We start from the raw sequence: 17536 nt of genomic DNA, 5'->3' as shown, positions 1-17536 counted from the left end.
CCTTGAATAAATTGAGGAGTGCCTTTACACCTCTATAAATTAAATCCTTATTATATTAAGATATGTCTCCCTTGAGTAAATCTTGATTTCTTGTTCACAATAACTAAGTGGTAATGAATTTAATGTCTTTTAATTACATACCTTTGAAGTTGATGTCTTTAAGTGCTTTCCTGAAAATCAAAGGAGCAATATTTGCCAATCTGACTGTTTCATTGATAAACTACATTTTCAATGAAATTAATTAATTTATGATAATTTATTTAGACTTGGAAGGAACAATATTGTAATTTAGATTAAATACCTGAAATGTAAACTTCATGGATTTATACTCTTTCCATGTAACTCCATAAGATGCATTTTCCCTTCTTCTAATTATTGCCTCATGTTCCTCCTGAAAAACATTTGAGGAATGTTTGATTGTTATTTAGAGAAATTATTGTAACACTTGATATCGTTATTATAAAAAGTTCAAATTCTGAATCCGACTTTGTCAAGTAAGTGCATATGTTGTTCAATTGATGAAGAAGATTATGATTTACTTACTGTTAATTCTTTCAAAGCCTTTGGATGTTCATGAAGAAATTTAATAGCCAAAGTTATAGCCAAAGAGGTTGTCTCAAAGCTAGCAAAGAGCAACACAAACATCAAATCCAAAGCTATTGCCTCAGTGAGAATTGTGTCTTTACTTTGAAGTTCTTCTAATACATAATCAAAGAAGTCACTTTGTTCTTTTCTTGGTTGTGATTTCCTTTCCTCTAGCATTCTCTTGAGCATCTTCATTATCTTCTTTCTTCCCTAATGAACACCTTCAACAGTTAGTTCAATCATGACTTGTATAAATTTAGTCAAACATCGTTATAAATATTATTTTGTCTATATTTTTGGGTGTTATAATGAAATACTATAGAGAATATATAATATAAATACTGATAAAGTAAAGAACTTTTATGCGATCACTTTATTTTTAACTTTTATAGTAGGTAATTCATTTTATTTTCACGTTACTGATTACTTTTTATTAGAGATTAAATGTAATTATTATGATATTATTAGTGTATAGAAATCAAATTCAGAAATACCTGTAAACACTTGTGATAGGCAGTTCCAGGAAAGCATAAAGGGAAGGAAATTAATCCCTTTATAAAAGCGGTAAAATTTTCACACACATTCTCTGTAGCGTTCTCAGAATCATAGCTGATAAGTTTCTTTCCAGTTATATCAAATATCATCTGGAAAAAATATAAAATATTTTGCTTTGAATTCAAATATCATTTCAACCTCTTAGAGATATACATATTATGCTAGAAAAATACTAAGCATATTAGTTTCTCTTTCAATATTATTATTATTGGTTTAAGTCATCGACGACCCCTTAAAGTTGTCTGCATTATTCACTTAGATATCTCAACTAAGACTAGTAAACACTTTTAACTATTCAAAAATTATTCCTATTAGACATTTTTTTATAATAGCCAAAAAGTATGAAGAGGTTTGCGCGACATGACAACCTGACATTGGGGACCTAAAATAATAGAAAAAATATTTTTTTTGTTTAAAATTATTTCAAATACATTTTATATCCTTTTTTTTTTTAAATGAAAAAATGAAAAAATCAATATATTCTACCAGCCCCACCCCTACCCAACCTCCTCCCAACCCCTTTTATCTTCATCTTCTTCCCTAAATATATTCTTTCCCAAACCACAAAATTCAATTTATTTTTAAATAACTTGAAGATTAACCTTTTAAAAAAAAACATATTTCATACTAATACGTCATAGAGAAAGAATGGTATAAAGAGTAAAGGAGAAAGGGAATTGACCAGAGGATACTCATTTTAGATTAATGACAAAAAGAAATTGGTAGCTCAAAAATTAATTCTATCAAATTTTTGGATATCATTTTTGATGAATTTAGTGGATTTACATTTTAATTTGAGTAGTAATATTTGTTCAAAAATAGTGATAGACGAATATCGGCTAAATTTTTTTTTTCTCTGATGCATAAAAATCATTTATCTTCTTTCTTCTTTTTTCATACATTCAATTAGTTGATTCAGATTTGAAAGGAAAAAGATAAAACAAAAAAATATTTAAAAAAGTGTTGGAGCTAAAATGGAGAAAACTTTGGAAACTAAAAATATGAAGAAGATAACTGGTGGGGAGTAGGGGGTGGTTTTTTTTTTTATAAAAAAAAAGTGTCAATGAAAGAAGGAAAAAAATTAAATTAATTAAAGTGTCTAGTGTCAATAAAAGAAGAAAAATGTATTTTTTTAAAAAAAAACACTATTCGAATTTCTTCAAGCGCTCCAAGAAAGTGCATAACACGATTTTTGCCATATCAGTGTTTTGTGTTTAATAGGTCATGTTTTGCACAATTTAGGTGTTCAATAGGTACAAATCCTAATTGAGGTGTCTAAGTGAATTATGCGGATAATTTTAAAGGTTTGTCGATGACTTAAGCCTATTATTATTAGTCTCTTAGAGCCCGTTTGGTTTAGCTTAAAAAAAAGTAGTTTTTAAAAGTCAAACTTGAGTAATTTTAAGTTAAAAAGTGAAAAATAGAGGTGTATCTACTTTTAAAAACTTTTTTAAAGTTATTTTATATTTATTTTAAGTTATTTTTAACTTTGTCAAACACTCTCAAAAGCTAAAAATAATTTAAAAGTAAGTTTGACCAACTTTTAAGTCAATCCAAACAGGCTCTTACTATTTTAGTCTTGTATTTATTATTATTAATTGTTTTTTTCCCTCCGATCTTTTGCTTGGTCACCACATTTTTTTTGTTGTTGCTATGATTCTTTTCTCTAAAATTTAGACTACTTACCTTGTCCAAGCAGTAATTTTTTTTTGTTATAAAATATAGTTTAGTGAATTTCTATGTAATAAAATAAAAGTCGAGTGACCATCTCTGAAATTACCCTGGAATTTAAACTACTTACCTTGGTTGTTGCTTCCTTCATCTCAACACTCTTTTGTCTTGACCATCTCTTCAAGTTATTATTTGTAGTTTTTTCAACCTCATGCAGCATATTTTTCAAACTTTCAGGACCAAAAAGACTTAGCACCATGTTTTTCAAGTACTTGTACATAAAACCATGTAAAGATCCAACATTTTGCCTTCCCAAAATCTCTTCAAAAGTATATGGATACCAACTTTGAAACAATTGCCCTTCTTGTTGGAAGATGAAGTAATTAAAATCAGGGTCTGTGGATACTATGATTGGATATCCCACCAAACTAGTTCGAAATATCGACCCATACCTGATTAAGAATTTAGATGTTGTGAGTTTCGAGCTGAGAGATAAGTGGGATGTGAAAACGTATATCTAATGTTTGTTTCCAATTTACTAAGTTATGTGAAGCCTATGAACTCGTGCTTAGATCAATGTGTTCCAATTAATTATGTGGTGTATGTGCATGTAGTTTAAGAAAGAAAGAAATACTTCAAAAACTTAAATGGTCTCAAATAAATTATTGACATCATCTTATTAAGTATAAAATGAGAAATTTAAAGTTAAATCATATCTAAATAAAAAAGTTTGACATTCTTATTGAGCGAAAAAAAGTATGATAAATACATTATGAAGCCGCAATTAGATCCCTTTGTTCTAATTAGGCATAATACATAACCATAACCTTTAACTTGGCCTCAGCTGGCAACTATGACATTTAACGTTGGTGTGCACAAATAGGTAATTAAACTTGTATAAATTCAACAAATGGACACATTCGTCCTACATGGCAATTTTGTGTCCTACGTGGCAGCTTTCTACGTGTATTATGCCATGTAGGACACGTGTGTCTATTTGTTGATTTTATACAAATTTAAGTGCTTACTTGTGCACACTCAAAGTGGAGGGCATAGTTGTTCGCTGATGCCAAGTTAAGGGTCATATTTATGTATTATGCCTTCTAATTATGTGATGGTGACTGAGCATGTAGTTTATTAAACAACAACAAAAGACTTTTGAAATTTGTTGTCTAAAATAAGTCATAAATATTTGCGTGTCTATAAATCATATCATCAAGTGTAGAATGAGACGTTCAACATTAAATTGTTTGTGTATATAAGAGCATTAACTTGGCAGGCGTTGGCATCAATCCCCTTCAACTTTGGATGTGCACAAGTAAGCACTTAAACTTGTATAAAATTAAACAAGTAGACACACGTGTCCTACGTGACATAGTACACGTAGGGCACCACTTATGATGCCTGATAGGACATGAATGACACCACTTATGATCCTCATTGGAAGTGAATTCCACATAGGACGACAAATAGGATGTGTGTCTACTAGTTCAATTCTATAGAAGTCTAAATGACTACTAGTGCACACCCAAGGTTGGAGGGCATAGATGCTAGATGAAACTAAGTTAAAGAGCATGTTTATATATTATGCCAAAAATAAAGTATGTGATTCTATTAAACAATTAAAAGGAAAATATGACACATAAATTTTCAGATAAAGAGAGTATATAGAGTTCAATCCTGAATCAATGAAGCTTCCATCTTTTTACTCCTTGATAATTCGAATCCACAATTTTAGGATTTGAGGAGAATGTTGATTGTCATATGAGCAAGTCCCTCTTGTCATCAAACATCTCTATAATGACGACATTTGTTGGAATATTTTTGACCGCTATAACAAAATGTTATTATAAAGAACATAATGATAATATTAACTTTTAATTAGTTATTTTACCTTTGCATCCTCTCCTTCACAAATGGAGAAATATCAAATGATGTATTTGGTGCAAAGAATTGAATAGTCTCACCAAGTAATGGCCAACCCATTGAACCTGGTGGGAGTTTTCCATTGTTTTTAGGGTATCTCAAGTAATGTATATGACAATAACAAGTAAGGATCCAATAATATAAATACCAAGTGACAACATTTTCTTGATAATATATTGTGTGTAAATTAAAGAGATGAAAATGTGGTGGTTTATAATTAGCTAGAGGAAATGGGAAACTATAAATAGGCAGTGGAATAATGTAGTCCAGATCCAAGATAATATATTTTATCCTTTGTTAAATGTTTGGAGTATTATTTGTAATTGTACCTTTGTTAGTGGAGTTGTTCATGATTATGATTAAAAAATCAAATTGAGATGTTTTTTTTTTTTTTGAAAAGTTGAAGTCATAATTCTCTATTATATAAGCATATATGTAAGTTGAAGTCGACCAAATTATAATTACCTATTTACCACACTATAAAATGTCAAAATCGATATTTAAAATATCAAATCATACTAAATTATTTTGTTATAATAATAAAATTACTATTTTTAAAAATAAAAAATAAAAATTAATGAACCAAAATTTTCATTCCGTAAAATACCCACACCCCAGTGTTGGCTATTGCCGCCTAATTTCAAAAGTAAACTCATTTTATTAATTATTGTTGATTTTGTTACCATTCATGTCTATTAATATATATATATATATATATATTATGATTTTTTTTTTTAAAAGATACAATAAATTCATTTTAGTGGTGTAGAAGTCTAATTTTGATCCAAACATTTTCGTTTAGTTATTCAAATATTTCCATAAAACTTAAAGCTAATATATTTTAGTTCTTTTTTTTTTTTTTGGTTAAATTTAGACCATTGGCCTTTTTATTTCCAAATAATTATGTACAAGATGGGCCACAGATGTGACCAACTAACAACCAATATATTTTATTTCTGAATATATATATGGTAGACACATAATTTTTTATCAATTATTTTTAATAAATGTAGATGTTTCTAGTGATATATAGATGGTAAACGTCCATATAATTTGGACTAGCTTGGTCCCATAAATTAATTTTTTAAAAAATTGGTCCCATAAATTAAGTGCTAAAATACGATAGACCAAATTCAAGATTAATATTCAAGAATAAATATATGTTTAGTTTAGTTTCGATTTGACTTTTTTTTTTAAAAAGGTTTAAAATCAAACCAAACAAATATTATGATTATTGTTTTTTTTTTTTTCAATATCAAACTAAATCACTAAAAAAATTCTCGATTTGATTTGGTTTATCAATTTGATGGTTTTTTTCTTCTTCTTTGAACACCCCCCTAAAACGCTATTCTAACAATGAACAAGGTGGAATCATATTTTACACGAGACATAATAATTATATAATTAACTTAAAAAGGCATACCACTTAATTATGATCGGATGATGATTAATTAATGTTCTTATAAAAGTTACTTCTCTTGATTTCATTTAAACTGATTGAATCGTTTCGTAATACCCTTCACTTATTTGTCACGCACCGAGCCTACACCCTGGACGTGGCCGGCACTCGAGAACCATTGCTGGCCCCAAGCGAACTCTTGGCCTGACTTACTTACTCAGCGGAAGACTCTAAGCATTATTACAATGATCAAATACACTTCTACTCAACTTGTTTAATAAAATAACTTAGAACATTTAAAAGTCAAATATTCAACTTGGCCAAAATGGCAACTCAAGTCTTAACATAAGAAATAATCATGTAAAGACAACTGAACTACTAACTGACTATGAAGCCTCTAAAACAAAGAGGGATGTCGGGACAAGACCCCCGATCATCCTAACAATTGAAAACTAGAAAGCAATGTAAGAAGGAGCCATCGGGAAAGCAAGGAGGCTCACCAACTGACTCTGAGTACTCAACCTGATCAACTAGGCACTGGATGCTGATCCTGGTTACCTATGTCTGCATCATAAGACGATGCAGGCCAACTGACATCAGTATATTGAATGTACCAGTATGCAAGTTGGAATGATAAACATACATAAGCTTGAAAAGAATCTGAAAGGAACACTTACCTTGGCTTTACTCAACTCATGAATAACTTAACTCAATATAAAGCAATAAGACACATGCAATATTAGAAAACTTTTAAAAACAGTAGCAAGCAACTCAGTTCATTAAAGAAATGCAATAACAAACTCAACTTTACTCATGTAATAAAGTAATATAGTTTCTGTGGGAGTTTCTCTAACCGACAACTACCACTATGAGCCTAAGTTGTGATACATCGTCTTGCCCACGCTGCCAGAACTAACATATACTTTGCTGTCATGTAGAACGCCTTAACTAAGTGGATCCACTAGTCTATGCTAAAAAGCAACTTAAGGAGTCATCTAAAAAGTATGATCCTTTGCTACCCATGATGACTACATGGTTTATGGAGACTTGAGTTAATATGAACTCGCGTTTCCATATTGGTGCTCAATATTACTCCCAAAGTATACTTAGCACATATGTTTTTAAAACAAAACTTCTTTCTTTGGTTTGAGAAAATTACTCAAAACTTAGCTTAAAAACTCTTTTGGAATCGATGTTCCCTTTCTTGCTCAAATATGAAAACATTTCTAACTTTTGGGAATACTTAGTTCCCGTATAATCTTTGAAGAAATGAACTTTACTCATAACTCTTTAGTCAACTCGAAACTTAAGTCTTAAAACAAAGTTAAAACGTTTGTGAAAAACTTTTGAAAACTTTATGAACTTCTCTTAACTTGACTCTTGACTTTCCTTGACTTGACTCTTAACTTTTCTTGAATTGAATTATGGATTCAATGATTGTGATTTGTGATAGGAACGATCTCATAATGTTTAAGAGTGTTTTTAGATAGTTAAACATGAGAAAATATCAAGAAATCACTATCTGGATACTAGTCCGTGATGCGGAGATATATTTAATTCTTTGGTCGCAAGAATACATTTTGAGGCAGAACGGTCCGTGACCGCTCCGCTCCGCGAAGAACTTTTGCTAAATCTGAGGAGCAGGTCCGCGACGGGGAGCCAGTGTCCAAATTCGCCCGACTATTTTCCTTTTTCATTTTCCAGCCCCAATTCGCTTAAACTCGGTTCTTTTTCCCAAATTCTTTTTAGATTCAGATACCCAACAAATGTACCTAAGAACCTAACTCCAAACAACACTATAATTCGACGTAATGATCTCAGAAACTTCTCCATCTCAGCCCAATTCAAGAACGACATCAAATTCAAGAATACATATCAAGAACATCAAACTTCCAAACTCTTTTAGGACGAATTCACGCTGAAATAAACATGCTTGGCACATGGGTGAACAAACCCAACGTTATGAAAGCCTCACATACCTCGTAGGGATCACCTCTTGACGAAATCCACAATCTTAGCTTCGAGAATTGACGATTCTTGCTTCTTGTCTTCCTTTCTCCTCTTCTTTTCTCTTCTCTAAAACCCTAACTCAATTTTTCAAAAGCGTAAAATGAACAAGTTCAGTTTAGACCCCTAAGTAATTACCTAAAACGAATTAATTTAATTGGGTATGGTAAAGACCAAAATACCCTTCCAAAATCCGGTTTAGACTTTCTTTATTTGAACAACCCAACTTTAAATGGGCATATCTTACTCATACGAACTCGGAATTGCGCAAACTCGGCGGCGTTGGAAAGATTATTCCAAGATATTTCCTAAAATATCTGGAAAAACACCTAACTCATCCTGAACTAGGATTTATGGTAGTTTGAAGTTGACCAAAAGCTCAACTTAACATACTTAACAAATTTTCCAGATTTCTATTCTTTCCAAAAATTGACTATTTCCAATTCTTAACTTCTTCCTAGTTATTTTAATTTGTGAGATGTTACAATATCTCCCCCTTGGGAACATTCGTCCTCGAATGAGATTACTCTTACTAGGCTAAGAGTGCAACATCTAACATTCAGTTCAAACACCCAACAATCAAAATGCAAAAACAACATGCCAACTTATGAATAAATACCAAGAAAATGATTAGTACCTTGATCTGGAATTTCTCCGGTTTCAAAGAGATATGGATACCTCTTCTCCATATCTTCTTCAGTTTCTTAGGTAGCTTCCTTAACAAACTGGTTCCTCCAAAGAACTTTTCTTGATGCTACTTCCTTAGTCCTCAACTTGCGAACTTGGCGATCTAGGATCTGGACCGGAATCTCTTCATAAGATAAACTATCCTTGATCCCAATATCTTCCGTTGGTATGATCAATGAAGGATCGCACATGCACTTCTTCAACATGGAGATGTGAAATACCGGATGAACCACTGCTAACTCTTGCGGTAGCTCCAACTCATAAGCTACATTACCAACCCTTTTTGATATTCTATAAGGGCCAATGTACCGGTGACTAAGTTTCCTCTTCTTACCAAACCTTATAACACCCTTCGTGGGTGAAACTTTAAGATATACTCAATCATCTACTTCAAACTCTAACTCCCTTCTCCTCACATCAGTGTAGGATTTCTGATGACTTTATGTTGTTTTCAACCTTTCTTGAATCACTTTCACCTTCTCCATAGCTTGATGAACTAAATCAGGTCCTATCAACCCAACTTCACCAACTTCAAACCATCCAATAGGAGATTTGCATCTTTTTCCATAAAGAGCTTTATAAGGAGCCATTTGGATGCTAGAGTGATAACTATTATTGTAAGCTAACTCGATGAGAGGCAGGTGATCATCCCAATTACCTTTGAAATCAATCACGCAAGCTCTCAACATATTTTCTAATGTATAAATAGTGCGCTCTACTTGCCCATCTGTCTGAGGATGAAAGACGGTACTTAAGTTCACCTTTGAACCCAAGTCTTTTTAGAATGACTTCCAAAACTGTGCAGTAAATTGTGCACCTCTATCTTTTATAATCAAAATAGGGACTCAATGAAGTCTTACCACCTCTTGAATATATAACCTAGTGTAATCCTATGATGTATGGGTAGTCTTTACCGGCAAAAAGTGGGATGATTTTGTCATTCTATCAACAATCACCCAAATCGAATCATGCTGCCTGCGAGACCTTGGTAAACCTGTGATCCATTCCGGAAGTTTAATACTTTGAGCCAACCCACCGGGCCTTTGGTGCTCTACTTTAACTTGTTGGCAATTCGGACACTTAGCAACAGACTCTGCAATTCCCTTCTTCATACTACTTCACCAATACACTTCTCTCAAGTCACGATACATCTTTGTGGAACCCGGATGGATGGAATATCTGGAGCTATGAGCTTCTTCCATGATCCTCTCTTGGAGTTCATCCACCCTTGGCACACACAACCTACCTTGATACCTCAACACACCATCTCCCCCTTGTTCAAAAGCCATTACTTTTTGCTTATGAACATTTTCCTTCAATTCAAGCAAAATAAGATTTTGTTCTTGCTTTTCTTTTACTTCTGACACTAATGATGATTCAGCCTCATTTATCACCACTACCCCTCCTTCTGTAGAATCCATTAGTCGGACTCCCGAGCGTGCAAGTCTATGCACATCTTTCGCTAACTCTCTCTTTTCTTCCTCAACATGGGCGGTACTACCCATAGAAAACCTGCTCAAAGCATTAGCAACGACATTAGCCTTACCTGGGTGATAAAGAATACTCATGTCATAATCCTTGAATAATTCTAACCACCTCTTTTGTCTGAGATTAAGCTCTTTCTGAGTAAACACATACTGAAGGCTCTTGTGATCAGTGAATACATCCACACGAACACCATACAAATAATGACGTCATATCTTCAAAGCAAATACTATAGCAGCCAACTCTAAGTCATGGGTTGGGTAATTCTTCTCATGATTTTCAACTGTCTGAAGGCATAAGCTATAATCTTTCCATTCTGTATTAATACGTAACCCAAACCAACTCTACACGCATCACAATACACCACAAAACCTTGAGTACCTTCTTGTAAGGTCAAAACTGGGGCAGTAGTCAACCTCTTTTTCAATTCCTGAAAGCTTTCCTCACAAGCTTTAGACCATTGAAACTTTACTGTCTTTTGAGTTAACTTGGTCAAAAGGGATGAAATAGACGAGAGCCTCTCTATGAACCTTCTATAATAGCCAGCCAAACCCAAGAAACTCCTAATGTCAGTCGGAGATGTGGGTCTAGGCCAATTCTGCATTGCCTCAATTTTCTGAGTATCAACTTTAATTCCCACTCCAGACACAATGTGGCCTAAGAATGCCACAGACTCAAGCCAAAACTCACACTTGGAGAACTTGGCATACAACTCTCTATCTTTTAAAGTCTGGAGAACTATTTTGAGATGACTAGCATGATCTTCTTCATTCCTTGAATAAATTAGTATGTCATCAATGAAGACGATAACAAACATATCTAAATAAGGTTTGAATACTCTATTCATAAGGTCTATGAATTTTGCAGGTGCATTGTTCAAACCAAAAGACATAACTAAGAATTCATAATGACCATAACGGGTCCTGAATGTTGTCTTTGGAATATCACATTACCTTACCCTCAACTATTGGTAGCCTGATCTGAGGTCTATTTTAGAGAAACAGGTAGCATCTTGAAGCTGATCGAAAAGATCATTAATCCTTGGGAGAAGATATTTGTTCTTGATGGTAATCTTGTTCAATTGACGGTAATCTATACACATTCTAATGGAACCATCCTTCTTTCTCACAAATAAGTCCGGAGTGCCCCAAGGTGAGACACTTGGTCGAATAAAGCCCTTATCAAAGAGGTCTTTCAACTTTTCTTTAAGCTCTTTCAACTCTGCTGGTGTCATTCTATATGGCGGAATAGATATATGACAAGTATCTGGAAGAATGTCTATACCGAAGTCTATTTCTCTCTCAGGAGGGACTCCGGGAAGATCATCAGGAAAGAATTCGGGAAACTCTCTTACTACTGAAACTGACTGAATAGGAGGTATCTCAATACTAGAGTCATTAACTCGAGCTAAGTGATAGACACACCCCTTGGAAACTAACTTTCTGGCGTTAAGGCACGAAATTAAATGACCCTTAGGCACTGCTGAACTACTTTTCCACTCTAAGACTGGCTCATTTGGAAATTGAAACTTGACAACTCGAGTACTACAATCAACTGAGGCATAACAAGCATGAAGTCAGTCCATACCAAGAATGACATCAAAATCTACCATGTCTAATTCGACTAAATCAACCATGGTGTCCTTGTGATTGACAAAAATGACACAATCACGATATACTCGCTCAACTAGAATATACTCCCCAATAAGTGTAGAAACACAAAAGGGTTCACAGAGTTTCTCAGGAAGAACATCAAAACTATTTGCAACATAAGGGGTTACAAAAGATAACTTTCTCCTCGGTCTTGCAAAGCATAAACATTAAGAGTAAAGACTTTGATCATACCAGTGACAACATCTGGAGAGTTCTCTTGCTCTTGGCGACTAGTGATCACATAAAGGCGGTTTGTTCCTCCTTCAATTGTGGATGTAGCTCCTCTAGGTGCAACCTTGTCTGGTGGAGCAACTGATCAAGATTGGGCTTTATTGCCCTGATTTCCACTACCTTGCCAGTTTTTAGGGCACTCTTTCATGAAGTGAGCCTCTTGTCCATACTTGAAACAACCTGACTGGCCATCACGACACTTACCTGGGTGGGTTCTACCACACTTAGCACATGTTGGAACCTAGTTACCTCCTTGTACCACACTACTCTGAGACTGTGCAGGTCTAGCTCTGAAGTGCTTGGAATTTGACTATTATAATCATATTTGTTTCTGGGTGCAGGTGCACTAGAAGATGATGGAACATGCCCCTTTTTGGTTTTGCTGAAAGGACGAACGGTTCACATTACTTTTCTGCTGCCCGGACTCATTCTCTGTTTTAGTCTTCTTGCTTCTAAACTCCTCCCTATCCCTCAGCTTCTCTTCCTCAACCTGCTGCACATATACCATTAACCTCGATATATCTATGTCCCTAATTAGCATCGCTGCCCTGCCCTCTTTGCTTGATAGACGGGACAACCCAGCAACAAATAGACTCATTCTACTCCTCATATCCGCAACCATCTCCGGAGCATAACGGGATAGTTGGGTGAACTTCAATCCATACTCATGAACTCTCGTACTATCATACCTTAGCCTCTTTCAGTTCTCGAGGAAAGAAAAGCCCCAAGAAGGCCTTCTCAAAACAAGCCTAACTCGCAGGTGGTGCATCCTCAACTCGATTCTTCTTCCATTGATCGAACCAAATCCTAGCGACACCCTTCATTTGGTATGCAGCTAGTTCCACCCTCTCAGTATCAACAATGTGCATGACATCAAATATCTTTTGCAGCTCCTCAATAAAGTTCCCTAGATCCTTAGTAATGCTTGAACCAGTGAAACTTAGAGGGTTCATCCTCAAGAACTCATGAATCATCGACGTGTCAGCCTCTTCTTGTCGAGCTCCTCTTTGCTGCCCTACATGGTTAGTCACAACTTGACTCAGCATCCTTATTGCTTCCCTGAACTCAACATTAGTAACTTCTTCTTGGGGTTGCACTTCAGGTGCATTAAGTACCCCTTGCTCCTCAACATTACGTCTAGCAGAACGACCTCTGACAGCACTTTGTGGAGGCATGATTAACTGAAAACACGCGCAAGCACGAATTAGAACAAAATTTTTAGAGATCAAATTCTAACGCACGAAATGAGTATGAATGAAGTGATAAATTTTCCTAAGTGTTGCAGCCTCCTAATTATAGATGTGGCGCGCTTCACATCGATAACTAGGACTCTACAGACACGACTTCATAGACTCCCTAAGACTCTTTAACTATGTGCTCTGATACTAAGTTTGTTACGCCCCGAGCCTACACCCTGGATGTGGCCAGCACTCGAGATCCATTGATGTCCCCAAGCGAACCCTTGGCCTGACTTACTTACTCAGCGGAAGACTCTAAGCATTATTAGAATGATCAAATGCACTTTTACTCAACTTGTTTAATAAAATAACTTAGAACATTTAAAAGTCAAACATTCAACTTGGCCAAAATGGCAACTCAAGTCTTAAAATAAGAAATAATCATGTAACGACAACTGAACTACTAACTGTCTATGAAGCCTCTAAAATAAAAAAAGGGATGTCAGAATAGGACCCCCGATCATCTTAACAACTGAAAACTAGAAAGCAATGTAAGAAAGAGCCTTCCAGAAAGCAAGGAGGCTCACCAACTGACTTTGAGTGCTCAACCTGATCAACGAGGCACTGGATACTGATCCTGGTTACCTGTGTCTGCATCATAAGACGATGCAGGCCAACTGGCATCAGTGCATTGAATGTACGAGTATGCGAGTTGGAATGCTAAACATACATAAGCTTGAAAAGAATTTGAAAGGAACACTTACCTTGGCTTTACTCAACTTATGAATAAATTAACTCAATATAAAACAATAAAACACATGCAATATATAGAAAACTTTTAAAAACAGCAGCAAGCAACTCAGTTCATTAAAGAAATGCAATAACAAACTCAACTTTACTCATGTAATAAAGTAATATAGTTTCTATGGGAGTTTCTCTAACCGACAACCAAAACTATGAGCCTAAGTGGTGATACATCATCTTGCCCACGCTGCCAGAACTGTCCTATACTTTGCCATCATATAGAACGCCTTAACTAAGTGGATCCATTAGTCTATGCTAAAAAGCAACTTAAGGAGTCATCTAAAAAGTATGATCATTTACTACCCATGATGACTATATGGTTTATGGAGACTTGAGTTAATATGAACTCGCGTCCTCATATCGGTGCTCAATACTACTCCCAAAGTATACTTAGCACATATGTTTTTAAAACAAAATTTCTTTCTTTGGTTTGAGATGATTACTCAAAACTTAGCTTAAAAGCTCTTTTGGAATCGATGTTCCCTTTCTTGCTCAAATGTAAAAACATTTCTAACTTTTGAGAATATTTAGTTCTCGTATAATCTTTGAAGAAATGAACTTTACTCATAACTCTTTAGTCAACTCAAAACTTAAGTCTTAAAACAAAATTAAAACATTTGTGAAAGACTTTTGAAAACTTTATGAACTTCTGTTAACTTGACTCTTGACTTGACCCTTAACTTTCCTTGAATTGAATTTTGGATTCAATGTTTGTGATTTGTGATAGGAACAAACTCATGATGTTTAAGAGTGTTTTTAGATAATTAAACATGAGAAAAGATCAAGAAATCATTGTCTGGATACTAGTCCGCGACACGGAGATGTATTTACATTTTTGGTCGCGAGAATACCTTTTGAGGTAGCACGGTCTGTGACCGCTCCGCTCCGCGAAGAAATTTTGCTAAATCTGAGGAGCAGGTCCGCGACGCGAAGCCAGTGCCCAGATTCCCCCATCTATTTTCCTTCTTCTAGCCCAAATTCACCTAAACTCGACTCTTTTTCCCAAATTCTGTTTAGATTCAGATACCCAACAAATGTACCTAAGAGCCTAACTCCAAACAACACTATAATTCGACATAATGATCTCAGAAAGTTCTCCATCTCAGCCTAATTCAAGAACGACATCAAATTCAAGACTACATATCAAGAACATCAAACTTCCAAACTCTTTTAGGACGAATTCACGCTGAAATAAAAATTCTTGGCACGTGGGTGAACATACCCAACGCTATGAAAGCCTCACATACCTCGTAGGGATCACCCTTGAAGAAATCCACAATCTTAGTTTTGAGAATTGACGATTCTTGCTTCTTGTCTTCTTTTCTCTTCTCTAAAACCCTAACTCAATTTTTCAAAAGCGTAAACTGAGCAAGTTCAGTTTAGACCCTTAAGTAATTACCAAAAACGAATTATTTAATTGGGTATGGTAAAGACCAAAATACCCTTCCAAAATCCGTTTTAGACTTTCCTTATTTGAACAACTCAACTTCAAATGAGCATATCTTACTCATACGAACTCGTAATTGCTCAAACTCGGCGGAGTTTGAAAGATTATTCCAAGATCTTTCCTACGATATCTGGAAACACACCTAACTCATCCTGAGCTAGGAGTTATGTTCGTTTGAAGTTGACCAAAAGCTCAACTTAACATACTTAACAAATTTTTCAGATTTCTATTCTTTCCAAAAATTGACTATTTCCAATTCTTAACTTCTTCCTAGTTATTTCAATTTGCGAGATGTTACATTATTATTTTATTATATATATATATATATATATATAGAGAGAGAGAGAGAGAGAGAGGTTGTTTGTAACTTTTTTATTTTATTTTAATTATTAATTATTAATTATTAGAGAGATGTTTAATGCATAGTAAGATGTGACAGACCAGTTATCAACTTTTGGGCTTCTTCCATTTGGGTAAAGGGTGGTTATGGTTCTCCTTTATTTTATTTTATTTTTTTAATAATAAGAAGATGTAAAAAGAATAGTAAGAAAAGTTCAATAATGGAGAAGAAACATAAATAATTATCCAGGTCAATAGAGAAGTATTATTATTATTATTATTATTATTATTGTTGTTGTTGTTGTTGTTGTTGTTGTTGTTGTTGTTGTTGTTATTATTGTTATTTCTATTATTATTATTATTATTATTATTATTATTATTATCATTTCTATTGTTATTGTTGTTGTTGTTATTATTATTATTATTATTTTTATTTTTATTTTTATTTTTATTAATATTTTTTTTTTTTATTATTATTATTATTGCTATTGCTATTGTTATTGTTATTTCTATTGTTATTGTTGTTGTTGTTGCTATTGCTATTGCTATTGCTTTTGCTATTGTTATTGTTATTGCTATTGCTATTTCTTTTGCTATTGTTATTGTTATTGCTATTGCTTTTGCTATTTCTTTTGCTATTGTTATTGTTATTGCTATTGCTACTGCTTTTGCTATTGCTATTTCTTTTGCTATTGTTATTGTTATTGCTATTGCTATTTCTTTCGCTATTGCTATTTCTTTGCTATTGTTATTGTTATTGTTATTGCTATTGCTTTTGCTATTACTATTGCTATTGCTTTTGTTATTGCTATTGCTAATTTTATTTTTATTTTTAATATTATTATTATTATTATTATTTTATTTTAATTATTTTATTATTATTTTTTATTTTTATTATTGCTATTGTTATTGCTATTGCTATTTCTATTTCTATTTTAATTTTTAATTTTATTATTATTATTATTATTATTTTATTTTAATTATTTTTTTATTATTTTTTAGTTTTATTATTATTATTATTATTATTATTATTGCTATTGTTATTGCCATTGCTATTTCTATTTTAATTTTAATTTTTAATTTTTTTTTATTATTATTATTATTGCTATTCTTATTGTTATTGCTATTTCTATTGTTATTGTTGTTGTTGTTGCTATTGCTATGACTTTTGCTATTATTATTATTATTATGATTATTATTATTATTATTATTATTATTATTATTTTATTTATTTATTTATTATTATTTTTATTTTTAGTATTATTAAAATTATTATTATTATTATTATTATTTTTATTATGATTTTTTTTTAAAATTTTATTATTATTAATATTATTATTTTTATTTTTATCATTATTATTATTATTAATTTTATTATTTTTATTTTTATCATTATTATTATTATTAATTTTATTATCATTATTATTTTTATTAATTTTATTATCATTATTTTTTTTTTATTACTATTGCTATTGTTATTGTTAATTCTATTATTATTGTTGTTGTTGTTGTATTGCTATGGGTTTTGGTATTGCTATTATTTTTTTTTTTTTTATTATTATTATTATTT

The 17536-nt window shown here is 32.9% G+C and overlaps 3 protein-coding genes across 3 annotated transcripts in view; 1 reads left to right on the top strand and 2 right to left on the bottom strand.

Annotated features, from left to right (window-relative positions):
* LOC125814458 (cytochrome P450 87A3-like) overlaps positions 1-17536 on the bottom strand; it is a 145993-nt gene that overhangs the window by 22846 nt on the left and 105611 nt on the right. The gene's annotated exons all lie outside the window — the stretch shown is intronic.
* Positions 1-17536, top strand: part of LOC125814483 (NADH dehydrogenase [ubiquinone] 1 alpha subcomplex subunit 6-like) — a 520085-nt gene that overhangs the window by 436143 nt on the left and 66406 nt on the right. The gene's annotated exons all lie outside the window — the stretch shown is intronic.
* LOC125814457 (cytochrome P450 87A3-like) overlaps positions 1-17536 on the bottom strand; it is a 54832-nt gene that overhangs the window by 3345 nt on the left and 33951 nt on the right. The window contains exons 2-7 of the mRNA XM_049493903.1: positions 4706-4802; positions 2942-3263; positions 1080-1229; positions 544-795; positions 302-391; positions 142-220 (exon numbers count right to left, since the gene is read on the bottom strand). Of these exons, the coding sequence (XP_049349860.1) occupies positions 142-220; positions 302-391; positions 544-795; positions 1080-1229; positions 2942-3263; positions 4706-4802 (990 nt within the window). The remainder of the gene's footprint in view (positions 1-141; positions 221-301; positions 392-543; positions 796-1079; positions 1230-2941; positions 3264-4705; positions 4803-17536) is intronic.

Source organism: Solanum verrucosum, unplaced genomic scaffold, assembly GCF_900185275.1.
Source record: "Solanum verrucosum unplaced genomic scaffold, falcon-dt-bn FXZP01000268.1, whole genome shotgun sequence".
NCBI lineage: Eukaryota > Viridiplantae > Streptophyta > Magnoliopsida > Solanales > Solanaceae > Solanum > Solanum verrucosum.
The sequence above is the reverse complement of the archived record's forward strand: the minus strand, read 5'-3'. Positions and strand labels throughout refer to the sequence as shown.